General features: G+C 40.5%; 1 protein-coding gene across 10 annotated transcripts in view; it reads right to left on the bottom strand.

Annotated features, from left to right (window-relative positions):
• Positions 1-14999, bottom strand: part of LOC128887444 (trehalase-like) — a 57204-nt gene that overhangs the window by 3380 nt on the left and 38825 nt on the right. For 5 of the 10 annotated variants that reach the window (XM_054143301.1, XM_054143305.1, XM_054143302.1 and 2 more), the window contains 5 exons: positions 13809-14583; positions 7841-8623; positions 6874-7007; positions 5161-5714; positions 4825-5078 (listed from right to left, as the gene is read on the bottom strand). In XM_054143301.1, the coding sequence (XP_053999276.1) occupies positions 4825-5078; positions 5161-5714; positions 6874-7007; positions 7841-8623; positions 13809-13930 (1847 nt within the window). In that variant the 5' untranslated portion in view covers positions 13931-14583. Of the gene's footprint in view, positions 1-967; positions 3829-4819; positions 5079-5160; positions 5715-6873; positions 7008-7840; positions 8624-13808; positions 14584-14999 lie in introns of those variants that run through there. The other 5 variants (XR_008460038.1, XR_008460039.1, XR_008460040.1 and 2 more) reach the window with 2 other exon arrangements.

Raw genomic sequence — 14999 nt, 5'->3', positions numbered from 1 at the left:
TTTCCATTCGTTCGACTAGTTAGAATTCTTCAGATAAAAATAATTGACTGATTTCAGTGACAAGTACAACGTGATTAATTGTTGATGTATTTCTATTCTAGATTTTGGATTAATATATCAAGTAATTAATTAATCCCAACTATTTGTTAACTACGTTTAAATCAGTTAATTATTTTTTGTTCCAACACTTTCCGCGACGTGGTGCGCTCAACGTTGATCCAGGTTAGTTCCGGAGCGTCCCTCCAGGTAGCGCCCTGCGACAACAGGATCCAGAGATCTAGAGATCCTTCGTAGGGCCCTCCAGGCCCTTCAGATCCATTTTTAGGACACCGTAGGCTACGGATAAAGAATTTTTCTGATATCTCGATACGTTGATCTTTGAGGAATGAATGATAGGTTAATACTAGGGAAGCTTATGGCAATTATTGGACACTGTTAGGTTCTCATGCGTTGAACATAGAGTCGTAAGAAGGTAGTATTAGAAGGATACTAGAATTTTAAGCTTGGATCTCGCGAGGTCGATCTTGGCGCCTCTATGTTGCGTTTTGTAATCTCGATACAGGATTCTCTTTGAAACCAAACCATGGTATTGTTTAAACACTTATTACTTTGAATAACGATATAACTGTGGTGCACAGAGAGGATTTCTCAAACGTTTCGGCCGGGAAAACTCGTAATTTACAGATGGAAAAATGTTTAATTGTGTTACTTAACGTTCGAGGAGTCAGAATGAGAAATCTTCAGAGGGGACAGGCTGAGGGTATTTTTTGATTTATTTACTTTATTCTTAAAAGTCATCACACAGGGGAGGGGGTTGTAAATTTGGGTAAAGGGAAGCATGCTGGTATTGTATATTAATCAGGTAATAGCCTATCTTTCACCCTGTATTCGTATCTGTATCCTATTTAACTATTCATCCTGATGCTTATCGAAGTATAACGAATAAATTAACAAAAGCTCGTATTCCTTATGTCTTACGTTCAAACTTTATTTTCACTCTATCGTTCTTCGACGTTAGCCTGGATGCGACGATCGATGTGGCAAAACGATACGTTCTAATAAATATATAACGATAAATCGTGCTCGAGAACTATCTGCTAGTGATGGAACTGATACGATTAGGCGTAATTTAATAACCGAAGTACCTACTCGATAGTAAACATATTCTTATTCCTAATTCCCATTTTTATATTTTTAAATATTTGCATCCTACATCTACACTCTCGTGAGATTACAATTTTAATTATATATTACACCTTTGTATCGCAATTCTCTGTGAGAAAAGTTGAATCAAATTATTCGATCATTCGGAACAAAACAAAGAAGACAAATCCTTTATTACGTCAAGTATCGAGTAGATACTTCGTTCAATATAGTTCCATATCCAATTCTGATTGTGTACTACTGACTCTGTACCATTCCCATCACTAATGTTTACCCTTTCGTAGCGTGTCCTGCCCGCTGTGCGTATCCTTCCGTCGTTTAATCGAGAATCGAAGAGTAGCAACTTCGGCGGTTCTCGGGTTTCTACGTAGCCCTATACGCGATGTAAACATACTTAGCTAACGTGTCTAGATCTGACTAGATAGATCCGCTACTCTTCTCGATCCGACATTTCGTACCACGCTTTTTCTCTCTTCCTTTCAGTACCAGCCTCGGAATAACCGTCGTCTTAACCCAGTTATGGCTAACGTCCTTCTAAAAGGGTTCAGAATTCGTTAAAAAATTTCGTCAAACCATTCGAACGTGTTCTGTTTTTGTGTTAAGCGTGTTAGAGGCTGACGTCCTTGTAGACAGAGAAGCGATTGATGCGATGAGACACTTTTTTCAATGCGTGGTGAACTGTTTAGAAGAAAAAAAAATAATAAACAAAAATTCAGCCTTATCTGGGTTAACTGAGATGCGAATTCGACGGAATGCACGGGAGTCACAGAGTCTTTTCTCTCGTGCCTTTCTCGTTATTCCAAGTCGACGCTGGTACCCCGATGACTCTAAGAATTAAACAATGTTAGTCGTGCAGTGCAGTCGACTAACATTAACGTACAATGTACACTGATCGGTTCGACGCTTATAAGCGTCCGTAGCACCCGAAGGATCAACGTTTTGTAATGGTCCATCGATATCTCTGGAACGGTCCACTGCAATTAGGGAAGCACTCACTTCCCAGACGTACTTAAAAAAAATAATTCTGAACGTGGATATCTCTTTCCTGAATACTTGTCTAGCGTAGAAGGTGGATCGTTGATGAACGCGAATAACCGAGTATCTTCAAGGCTTGTGAAAGCATGCAGAAGCTAGCCAAGACGAAGTTAAGCTATTCAAAATTCAGAATTCGTATAATATCGTTAAGTCTTTTGAGTTCATTCTGTTGTCAATGTTTTAAAAAATTCAAGTTGTATTTGTTTCCATTTGTTATACTTGTGTCTGAAATATGTATTTTCTCCGCGTCTCAGTCCGTGAAGATGCTTAACTATTCCCACTCAGTTAGATCCACCGTAGATCAACCTTTGTATGCATTATCACTGCAGAAGCTACTCTAATAATACTAAAGATTATGGCTAAAATTCGGCGCGTTGGTATATGTATACTCTTTCTCGCAAAACGATCGTCAAACGACAAATAACACACAAAAAAAAAAAAAAAAGAAATATTAAAGAATATCGTCGCTATCCTTGAGAACGACGTCTATACGTCTACATTAATTACCACTAATTGTAAACGTCTAACACGGTGTATATCTCAACGGCAACTAAAAACGAGAACAGTGGAAAAAATGATCGAGCCTGGCGGGAAGATTGGTATCGTAGGAACGTGTTCTCGACCAGCGATACGGGTCCCTCGAAAATCACAGAATAATCATTCGCGACGGTAATGGCGCGCGTAATGGAATGGTTAAGTAATAAAAAAAAATCGTTTCGTTCGGTGGTCAAACGATCGAATCGATCCTGCAGAAGGGCCAACGATCGGAGAGACCGTTGGAGGTGTCAGCCCTTTAAGGACAGGCGTTTTTAGGGATTCCTAAGGCCACAGGGGTAAATTATTTTTAAGGCGTCAATTATTTTTAGTTTGAGGTATTTTGAGTTTGCTAATACGCGTGGGTGAATAATAAAAATAGGAGGTGTTCTTACTGTAAAAAATGAGTAGTGATTGTTCGTAATTATCTTGAGACACGCGATAAAATAATGTAAATAAAGTGACTTGAATCAAACTAAACAAATTCAATTTTAAAAGAGATGTACGTGTAAATAATAAATCGGAACCTTGTCCTACCAGTGGAATAGTATATACATATAATGTCTATGATAGCTAAGTATAGTTTGTCTCCCATGCCTGTTCTTAAAGGGTTAAATAAGGCACATAGAAAACGAAGTGAATTCGTCCGATCGATGTCATCATAATACAATCGATCGTACTCTGATTGCGTCACCTCGAATCACGCGTCTCTCCCTTTTCTCGTCACTACAAACTATATTTTGGTATTCTCTTGACAGTCGAAGCGAACTCGCCATACATCAGTCCGACTAAGGACACAGAAATAACGATTTTATTTGCAACTCGACGGATAAATCGATGAATCGTTGCTGCAATGATCCTTAGAACGCTTCGACTGGTTTCTCGGCAAAAATTAAAATTACGTTCTTTCGACCCTTTCGTTTAGTATCTAAGAGCTTGAATGAATCACGAGAGCTGCCAGTGCCCGCACTCGCTTTCGTTTAGTCCTCCCGTTTAGGAACGGTTTCCCCGAACGCGACAACACACAACTATACCGATAATACTTTGCTCTGGCAAAGAAATTCCCCTAGATGCGTTAGACCAGAAGAAGGATATCTGAAACAGTAAACAGAACCATCGAGTTAGTTTCGAGTAGATCGAGCTCAGCCATGTTTGTCCATTTTGGTGTTTCACTCTCGTTCACGAAGGGTAATAGAATATTAACGAAGAATAATTCTATGCCTTCGTGGTGCACTATTCATAACTCTAGTTTAACCCTCTGAAGTCACACGTTCTGTAAAAAAACGCACCTGTCACAGGGGGTCTCAACGACCTCAGCCATGTTTAATTTATTAATATATTAATAATAAAAATTCAGAATATTAGTTCGAACCTTTCAGAACGAGAATATCACGGCAACAAATTTTTAATCATTTTTAAAATGGCGAAAAAAAATCAGCTAGGAGGTAATTCGTAAGAAAAACATTTTTTACTAAAAAAAAAAAAATTATAACTCTGGCAATTTTTAATGTATTTTCATAAAATTGATAACTTATAGTAATTCTAGCTTAAAGTTGCGCTTGGGGTTATTTTGACCCCGGGTGACCGCGAAGGGTTAAACGGGAGTATTTAGTAATAGTTAACCCCTTAAGCTACGATTTAAGTTCCAACAACCTGGGACCAAAATGTGATGTTTACATTTGCCCCCGAACAATACACCACGGGCCAGGCTCGTGATAATCAGTTTTGGCCCGAATACCCGACATTACAAAATAAAATGAATACGTTGTTTTCTTCATGGTAATAAAAAAACACAAACATAATCAGCCGCAGTGTGACCGTGGCAACATTACAAGTTGCACGATTTTTCTTTATAGATGAATGATAAGTTTACCTTAGGAAGGCAAAGAATTAATTTCTACACCTATTAATATGCCTCCAGTATGCGTCAAACCGAAACTGACGGTTCTAAACTTCAAAAAGGTGGAGATAGACATCTATGGTCCAAACACCCAGCGTACATTTACAATCGTTCGTCAATGAATCTAACCGAACAGTTTCTTCAAGAGTGAAACCCTCTGGACAGTTCAGTCACCTGGACACTCACCTCACCCTATGAATCCTGCGGCAATCGATATAATGAGAGCTAGAATGCCAGTCATCACCTGTCCAGCCGTCGATACGACGACTGGCGGCGGTAACGAGGATTTCTCGATCACGTTCCCTTGCACGAACTGATCCTCGGCCGTCAACCTGTCGCCATACTTGTTCAACAAGTCCATGATCAGCCCGTTCGACCATCCGAACCCGAGTTGCACCTCGTACTCGCCTCCGCCTCCGTAACCACCCGACACAGTCGCATCGTACTGCGAACCGAAACCAAAATACTCGTTTGCTCGAAAAACCAACGATTGGACATCGTTATCCGTGGCAACGATCTTTAATTACCTTCTCGAACATTGCTTGGGTCTCGTTGAACGCCTTGTAGTTGCTGCGGACCCATCTCTGACTGATCTCGTAGGCTAGCCTCTGAGCCCAGGGATCTTCGGTATTGTCTAGCGACATGATGACGAAGTATTGCAACGGAGGCCACGCGTTAGGGTAGTCCCACTGTTCACCAGAGTGCTCGTAGGTGGTGGGTATGCCTCCGACGTTCAACATGATCTGACTCTTCTCCAGATACTTGAGCACCTTGGACACGTAGTCCTGCCTTTTGCTGGGATCGTAGCAATGGGTCCAGAGCGGTAATATGTTCGTAGGGTAGAAGTAATCCCTCTTGATGTCGTTCATGATGTCGTAGTCGAGCCAGGCGCCGACCTCGTCGTGCCACAGCACGGCCGTCACCGCCTTCATCCACTCGTCGGCCCTCTTCTTGTAATACGCGGCCTTGGATTCGTTCCCCAGCATCTGGCTGTAGTGCGCCAGCAGCTGCGCATTTCGATATATGATCGAGTTCAGATCGACGGGGATAATGGATCTCGTTTTCAAGTTCGTCAGGTTACCTGGAGAAGGAACTCTCTGAAGTTTCTATCGCGACTCTTTCAGAAATCGTTTATTGTGTGCGGTTTGAGACGATCTACGAAGAGGTATGCTTGTTTTCGATGTTACGGTATATGATGGCCTCTTTCGAGACCAATTGTGGTGGCTCCGTGAAGGAATTTTTAATTCTTGAATTAGAGATGGGGGTATTCATATTCATAAGTTCACACGACGTGGATTTGTGAATATGAATATGAATAAATTTATGATAAACAGCGCGTTGTTTACATCTTTATTTAGAACTAACTCTTCATTAAATAACGTTAATCACTTACTTACGTTGTTTACTATCCCGCACAAAATCGTTTTCACTCCAACCAAATGGGTAATTACAAAAATTATGTAATTTATGCAAATAAAATCACGATCCAAGATTCATTATCCAAGATGCTTATACATATTCCAGAGCTTCGTATACGTGTTTATTAACACAACTATAATGTTTTTTATAATAGTAACAACAATGATTGTTTTATTTGCATAAGTTACAACATTTTTCTAATTACCCGTTTGGTTGGAGTGAAAACGATTCCGTGTGGGATAGTAAACAATGTAAGTAAGTGATTAACGTTATTTAATGAAGAGTTAATTATAGATAAAAATGTGAACAACGCGCTATTTATTGATATTCATATTTATGAATATAAATACCACCCGCATCTCTATCTTGAATTGGTACAGGTATGATCTTCGAAATTGTTTCGTTAACACGTTCACTGTTAGAATAATAATTGTGAGAATTCTTACGAGGCTAAGCTTCTGTTTCTATACAATTAGAAATGATGCAATCTAAGATCTATAGTAGTGCTTATCCAAGCTCTTTAAAATTCACCAATTCTATCCGGATTTATTTTTCGTGGCATCTAACCCTCAGGATTAATTTATTTAATTTCTTAGTGAAAATCCTTGTCACCCCATATACGTCTATGCGTTAATAAGGGACTTTTCGATTTTCAACTTGTACATCGAAAACTAATTTCTTTGATACTAAAAATGGGATTGTTTACTGAATATCTTCCCACGCGTAACATATTCGCTGATATCAGTAAATTATATTTTTCATGCTAGTGAACTTGGGTACGATTCTTCCAGAACGTCGTTAAGCACAGATCGCTCTATTACCTTTGTTCGTGCCGTCGAGTATGAACCAACGACTGGAAAAGTCCCAGCCAGACTCAGCAGCAGTCTTCAGCTCCGAGTAGTAGTTCTCCTTTTCCTCGTTGGTGCGAAAGCTTTGACCCGTCAGATAATCCTCTCTGGTTGAGAAAACCACCCCAATTGTTAAACGATCGAACGTGACGTCGAACTCGTAAATAAAAAACTCGAAATAAAAATTCTGTGAACGTTGACACCGGCGCGGTTCACCGGTGATGCAAGCCGGCGTCGACGTGTTAATAGGGGAAATTTAAAGGCTTATTATTAAGCGTTTTTCGTGATTTTTGTTACAGAGAAAAATTTGCTTAATTTTCTTTGAACCTTTAGAATATTTTAGGTACCCTCTAGAGCACATTTGTTTCGAAAATGTTTTAAGAGAAAACACCATATCTCAAAGATTTCCCTGTGAAATAAATTGAAAATATTAGGTTGCCCCTAAAGTTTCTTTCGTAATTTGCACTCGATTATTTTGTGCGGTAGTGTTCATGTAAATAGACAATCTAATTTCATTGATGTTGATGTTGTAACAGTAATGGAGCAAAATGAATCGTACACTATTCAATAATGTAACATTAGACATAAAATATTGTGTATGTATTACTTATTAATAAAACGAAAGAAACTTTTTGGACAACCTAATGTTTCCAAACGTACTCTGAAACATACATGAAATATTCTCAAAGTTATAAGAACATTGGATAAAGTCTATTTTGTACAAAAAAATATCCCAAAAAACACTTAATACTCGACCTCCTCGTCCTCCCTTTTCTGAAAGAATTCAAATAGAAAACAGCTGAGTTTTAGGGAGTAAATTTAGACACGTTCCTTTAAGAAACAAAGAAGGTACGATTATTTACGTGACTGATTAATTGTTCTGAACGTATCCTACATCTCTTCAGTCCCCATTTAAAAATTCTATTCTTAAGACCCTTACTTGTAGGACTCAGGTCGCGGTCCAGAGGACTCCTCGTAGTACCTAGCCAGGGTGTACTTGGTCCCATCCATCTCGACCTCGACCGTTCGATTGGTCATCCAGAAGTCGAACTCCTTCTCCAGGAGGTGGAAATTGTCTTCCAGCCACTTGTAGTCGCGAGTGGTCTTCAGGTACTCGTCGACCATGGGGATCAACAACGGTGGATGGGATCTCATCGTGTAGTAAATACGTCCTCCGTTTGGTATCAAGCCGATTTTATCCACCAGCGTGACGAAATTGGTCAACATCCCCTTCACAGTGGTGTACATCTCCGATAGAAGGAGTCCTTTGATGATCCAGTACGAGTCCCAGTAATAAAATTCACGAAAACGACCGCCGGGAACGATCACGGGATGGGGCACGTAGATGATGGAGTATTGCTCCTCGTTGATTTTCACGTCGTCCTTCATCTTTCTACCGAGCATCTTCCAGATATGGTTCAAATCGAAGGCGAACTTCCGCAGATTTTCATCCGATATCTTGCTGAGAAATTTAGGGTGGGTGGTCCAATCCGCGGGGTCCCAGTCCTCGAACTCCGATCCTTCGGGATCGAAGGTCTTGTTCACGAATTGCTCGATCTGTTGCCTGGTGGGTAGTTGATCCGTCTTCTCCATGAAGTCGCGGAACAACGCCAGGGTTTGGTTGGGCGAGTGCTTCATCTTCATATCCACGAAGGTCTTCGAGTCCTTGTAGATCGACGCCATCTGTATCGTGTGCAGGAGGTCGCCGTGGCAGTAAATGTCGCTGGAAAGCCACACACACGCTCGATATCTCTACGATCTCTCTTTTGCCACGTTGCAATTTTCGTGTGCGTTTTTTTTTCGCGGTATAAAGGGCGTGTCTAGTGATCTTTTTGGCGGGAGGAACGTTGAGTTTGGGCAATTGAAAGACTGGGGGAAAGAATCTCGTTGCGCGATCGCACGAAATCGAAACGAGCCACGCGGAACACGGTTGGGTAAAATGACGTTTGCGCACTCAAGTTTCTTTGCAGGGACTTTCTATGCACGGTGTGCTATAACGTAATAGTTTGAAATTGATCTTTTGATGGTTGATTATGTGTAGAAGACGCGTGTCTTCGCTCGCAGATCTTAATAGCGTGTCTTCTAAATAAAATAATCCCGAAAGAAGTGTAATCTGAGGGACAGAGTCGTAGATTCACTGTTTTTTGGCGTATCAAATATATTATAGTTTGTGTATGGACGCTCGCAGGTCTTAATAATGTGTCTTCTAAATAAAATAATCCCGAAGGGAGTGTAATCTGAGGGACAAAGTCGTAGATTCACTGTTTCTTTGGTGTATTAAGTATTTTATAGTTTGTGTATGGACGGTTAGGTGGGATGCTTTACGTGTTGCAACGTAGAAAGTTCTTCTAGGTCGATTTAAAACGATTAGTATAAGTGTTTTGACTCTTGGATCACTCCCAAGGTCTTCGCGATGTTTTTCATTCGGTGGTAAATGTTTTTCGTTATCTTCGGAACGGCCTAGTTCTGAATGTGATCACACGAGCGGAACTCTGGTGGGGCTTGCTTTGTTTAGCCATCCTGTTTAGGATACCGATACTTCCACATTATTTTTAATGATATCATTATCGTCCGGAGGAATTCGAGCGAATGTAGGCCGAAGAATCCATTCTTTTCTGGCGGACAAAATTACACCTAATCTTCCCTTATCGTTGTCTAAAGGTGTCTGCCAAAAACAGTGAATTTGTGTTAGTGTACTAAAAAACTAGAGGCAGTGATTATGGAGTGACTTTGGTTGCGATTCAAATCTAGTAATCAGAATGAATTTTTATGTATGCGCTGTTTTCGTTAATTCTAGATGGATTTTTAATTAGTTATACGTTATGTTTAGACCCTGTAACCTCTGTATATTTGTATAATAATGAATTTTTCCCCAAAATGTAGAGGCAGTGATTATGGAGTGACTTTGGTTGCGATTCAAATCTAGTAATCAGAATGAATTTTTATGTATGCGTTGTTTTCGTCTAATCTAAATGGATTTTTAATTAGTTATGCCTTATATTTCAACCCTCTCTATATTTGTAAAACAATGGATTTTTTCCCAACTCTCATAATAAATGACTAAATAATAGCAACTAACAAATAAAAGCATTAAAATGCTAATTATTTTGTTAACTTCGGTGGAGTGCACTAGTTGCAAAATACGAGCGCAAAGTCGAGACACTAGAGGTCGTTGAGAAAATCCTTATCGTGATAGCGTCGAATGTGCCCCCCTTAATCGGCCTAATATTTATCGCGAGCAATCTAGATATCCGTTACAATGACGGACCTGCGACGCACTTGATCCCGCGGCGTCGTCACGGCGTCGACTCGTCTCGCGAAGGAGGAAGCGCGAATTGAATCTGCGATCTAACGACATTTTGATTCGTGAAACGAGAGCGGACATCGCGCGACCTGATTTTCTAGACCCCCATCGGTTGATCTGGCGAATCGTCTTCGAGTTCCTGGACCGAGATGCGGAGCAAGGTTGCCTAAATTGGACCACGACTTTTTTTTTTATTCCCGAGCTTAAAACGTGCGACCGGGTTAATCCTTAAATCGGATTAATTCGAGTCTATTCATCTATTAGAAATTTATTTGTTTGTGTTCTTGCTTCCATCTACTTACTACACCTGCTTCCCTTAGAACCGAGTCTTCTGATAAGAGGTTTTGCGACGTTTGTGCGTCTTATCGCGCGGTTCACGGCACCGCGACGCCTCGGCGCGTCTATCGACGTTCCAGCGTCTCGATTCGAATCGCAGCTCCGGAGATCTCGCGCGTCGTCTCGCTAAGGTCACGTTCATTGGACTTGCGGAACACGTTAATTTAAAACTCGACGCGAGCACGGTTTCGTAGTTCATTGCTAAGGCCATTTCTCTGAGTCGTTTGCTGTGGAACGAGATTGCTCCTACACGAGGTGCAATTCCTTCTTCGTCGTTTAAAGTAGTATTTATCCTTGCTACTTCTTCAAATGCGGTAGACAGATTTATTTTCTTTAACGTCTCGTCTTCGGAATTAATTTACTTAGTTAGAAAAGCCCCATCACTTATATTTGGTTGACTTACAAGGGAACATTTTTAGGTGTCCACCTCCAATTGTTTTGATTTTTGGATATGTTTTAGAGGAAGTTATACGTATTTTTGTATATTAGCCTGTTTTCATATTTAGAGGGTGAAACGATCACCTACAGTTTCAACTGCGATAGGCTATTATTATAGACAAATTACTTTTTACAAAATTTAGAGCCAGATTTTGTATGCAGATAGAAAACCATGAAACTTTTTCTTGAAGAGTTTTCTTCTATCTATGATTGTTTCGGATATAGCTTCTATAAGTCGTTTCACCCTCTAAATATGATACCTTATTTTTCAGTCCTTCAGAACATATCCGAAAATCAAAACAATCGGAGATGGACACCTAAAAAGCTTTCCTTGTTAGTAACCTATGTGTTGATCACTTACTTTGCTCATTAAAACATAAGTAAGTCTTCTTTATAAAATAATAAAAAAAAAAAAAAACCACCCTCAAAGTTTAACCCAGAAACATACTTTAAGGCTTCCAGAAAAGTATATTCCACATCAACGAAGACTCTAAATCATTTTATTAAGATACTGCAATCTACTCATATCCCAAGAGTTCTTAGAAATAAAATGTTGCATCGATCGATATTCCTCGTTATCAATGACGCGAGTAACCAGAATGTTGCAAAACACTTTCCTGCCGACGCTGAAATTTCGTTACAATTTCTCGCAATATCTTTTTCTTTTACGGAAAAACGAAAGTCGATGAAAGATCGATCGATTTGATTTCGATCGCAAGACCCGAAGAAACATTTAGCGAAATGAATCACGAGACGATGCGCGTGCTCGCGGAAAAAACGCGCGGGCGAATGAATCTGGCCATCGATCAGAGATCTATTTCCGGTGGGGGAGATATTCAACGAGACCGTGGATCGATTAAATGGTCGCTTCTGACGGAACCGTCGACTATTTTTGGGGACGGTGACGCGACGCGCGGCGACGGTGGGCGTCGCGAGCCGCAACGTCCCGTGACACGCCCGAAAGACATCGTGACTGATGACTCGGTCAGCTGTTCGCGTCATTGGATGTGGCCCACGTGGCATTTGTTGTTGCCACAACCGCACGGAGCTCTAAAGATCGCTAACTGATTTATAATTACTCACTTTCTTATTTAAAGGAATAAGAACTCACTTTCTTATTTAAAGGAATAAGAACTCACTTTCTTATTTAAAGGAATAAGAAAGCCCTTTGGTAAAGAAATAAAATAAAATAAAAGCTATATTGTGAGGAAAGAGCCGAGTTTGGGCATTCAAATATGAGTTGAATTATAAAATCAGCCATTAAGAATAGAAACTAAGAAATATCAATGTAAAACGTTTAGAAGAGGAAATGCAAAAAGAGAGCAGCACATAGTAGTGCAAAGTACTTCTACGAATGTACGCACTTTAATTTAATAAACAAACAAAGAAATATGAGTTGCCATCTATTAGCGATCTGAGCAAAAGGGATCGAACTCCCTCCGATCTTTTTCACACAGGTCTGTGGAACAAACGACAGCCGAACAGTTGAAAAAGAAAAACGGTGTCTGTTGACAGCTTGTATAGAGATATTAGATCGTCCCATAAGTTCGTGCTGAAGACTGTGTCGAAATTTAATAAAAAAATCACAGAAATTTTCTAGGAACTGTATAAAGACTATGCGAGACAGGTGAGAAGCTATTGTGAAATGAGACAGATTATCTTTTCTTGTGACACTTAAGAGTATGTTTTACATATTAGTTTGAGAAATAGAAGTATAAATGGCACGAACTTTTAGGACGACCTGACATATTAAAGAGAATAATAGAAATAATTTGGTGTGTGCTTAAATTAATAATGGGACCACCCCGGAGACATGCTCTACAAGATCCAACAGGTTTCATTCCGATTGGTCAAGCCATCTCGGCGAAATTGAGTAACATACATAAAAAAAAGAAATAAAAAAATAATAAATATACATGTCGAATTGAGTAACCTCCTCCTTTTCGAAGTCGGTTAAAAATTAAAACTATCGCGTCTACAACCTTTGTATCCAAGAAGTCCTACAGATATGTACGCGTCCAAGCTCACGGAGTGCTAGAATATTCAGTGTTCGAGCCTAAGCTCGAAGAATCAAAGCAACCGCACAGTTTTACAATTTAATTGTCGCGTTCCGCGAGTCATGGCTATTGCGCAACGCGCTGTTGCTTATCGCGACACGAGTTCGGTGATGCTTTGTTATCCTCGCGCTATAGATCCAGAGATTCGTTCCCAAACAAAGAGTCTCCTCCTGATGTGTGCCACCGAATCCCTTTGGGAGACTTTTAGGATTGTGTGGCGGACGATATTTATTCGAGGTATTGTCTTGTCCAGAAAGCTCGTGCCAATTTTTAAGAAACATTCAAAGACACGTTTGAATTTTTATATACATCGAATTATGTATGTACCATTTCGTTCCACAACTTCTCCACCTTTTAAGGGGATGTCCACATGTTATTTGTTTTCAACCATTCCGGTATATTCAGACCTGTACCGCCTACTAAAAATCGGCATGGACTTTCCAGACAAGCCAATATTTATTCGTGGAGTTTAGCAGTGGCATGAGCGCGTGGCGGTCACGTCAAACCGGTGCCGCAGGGAAAGGACACGAAGGCAAAATTTTGCCCCTGATTCGATTAAATTCATTCGGGGTGCGTTGTTCTCGGTCGGCAATAGAACGCGGACACGAATGAGGAAGGGAGCAGGCACCTGAATCATTGTTCGTGCGATCGGGTCGGGTCCAAACGAAACAAAAATACGTAAAATAAAAATGAAAAATAAATTTAAAGAAAAAAAAAAAAATAGTTGGACGAAGCCGTCAGCGACGTACTTGATCAGTGTTTGTGGTACTTACCTCTCGCAGGGAGGCGGTTTGTCCGCGCTAGCGCAACTTTGAAGAACGACGAGGAACGCGAGGAACGACGCAGCATACAGCAGGCAATTCATCGAGGCAGAGGCCGTGGAGCTCGGGGCCATTTTCTCGCAATTAGCGATCTCCGCTCGACGCACGATCGCCCGTTTGCGTTTTTTTTTTTACCTTCGTTCTCTTTTTTTTTACTCGGAGGTGCGCGCAACGATACGCGCTCGACTGGCCCTCTCCGCCTTTATCGTTTAATTTAAATGTTTATTTCTCTCGAAAAGAAATAAAACCACGGTTTTCCTATTTTCCCTTTTAGTTCGTGTTCTCGAAAGAAATAGGCCACGGCGTGTCTCTGCGCTCTTTTCGCGCGATACTTCAAAGATACTTTCGTGCGATTCTTCCTTCTTATGATTTATTTTCCAGCTCTTGATCGATCAACACGATTATCGATTTCTTTTATCTTTCGTCCTTCCCCTCTCTCTCTCTCTCTCTCTCTCCCCCTCTCCCGCGCTTAGATTCTCACTTTATATGTATATTCGATCGTTCTTTTTCCTCGGCCTGCCTGCTTTTCGTGTATTTCTGTTTTGTCTATTAGCTTTTTATTTTTCCTATTTTCGTACTTTTTGGTTCGCTAGCAACATGGAAAGGACGAGACGCGAGACGATACTCGAGGTTTCCTTACTTTTTGGTGATCTTTTGAGGTAGCAGACCTGCCGTTCTTCGCAGCCTGCGAGACCGTTTCAGCTCCAACTGCAAGGCCGCATCTTCCCTGCAACACGTAATTAAATGGATCAATTAATAAACGTGCCTACGTAAGAAGCGATAGGGCCTAACGCACCTTCTAAAGAAGACACTTAACCCTTTGCACTCGCGAGAGGTGACACTCAGTCACCATTAGGTTTCACGCAACAAATCTACAATACCTAATGTTTCTTTAGGTTTAATTTCTTTGGAGCTCGAAGTGTCGATAAAATGATTGTCGGCGAGGTAAAGGTGACCTTATTCTCAAATCTAGGATAGCTTAGAATTCATGGCAATAGAATACTAAGAAACATCTCGAGTGCAGAGGGTTAATTTAAAAAACTTTTCCAGCACAAATCTCGAATGTGTATTAAACACACTGCCAACTTTTAACGAAATATTCCACAGAACAACATCGCTCGACCACTAGATTCACTCTTGAGT

This window comes from Hylaeus anthracinus, unplaced genomic scaffold (genome assembly GCF_026225885.1).
Source record: "Hylaeus anthracinus isolate JK02 unplaced genomic scaffold, UHH_iyHylAnth1.0_haploid 11989, whole genome shotgun sequence".
Taxonomy (NCBI): Eukaryota; Metazoa; Arthropoda; class Insecta; order Hymenoptera; family Colletidae; genus Hylaeus; species Hylaeus anthracinus.
This window is presented reverse-complemented; position numbering and strand designations above follow the sequence as displayed.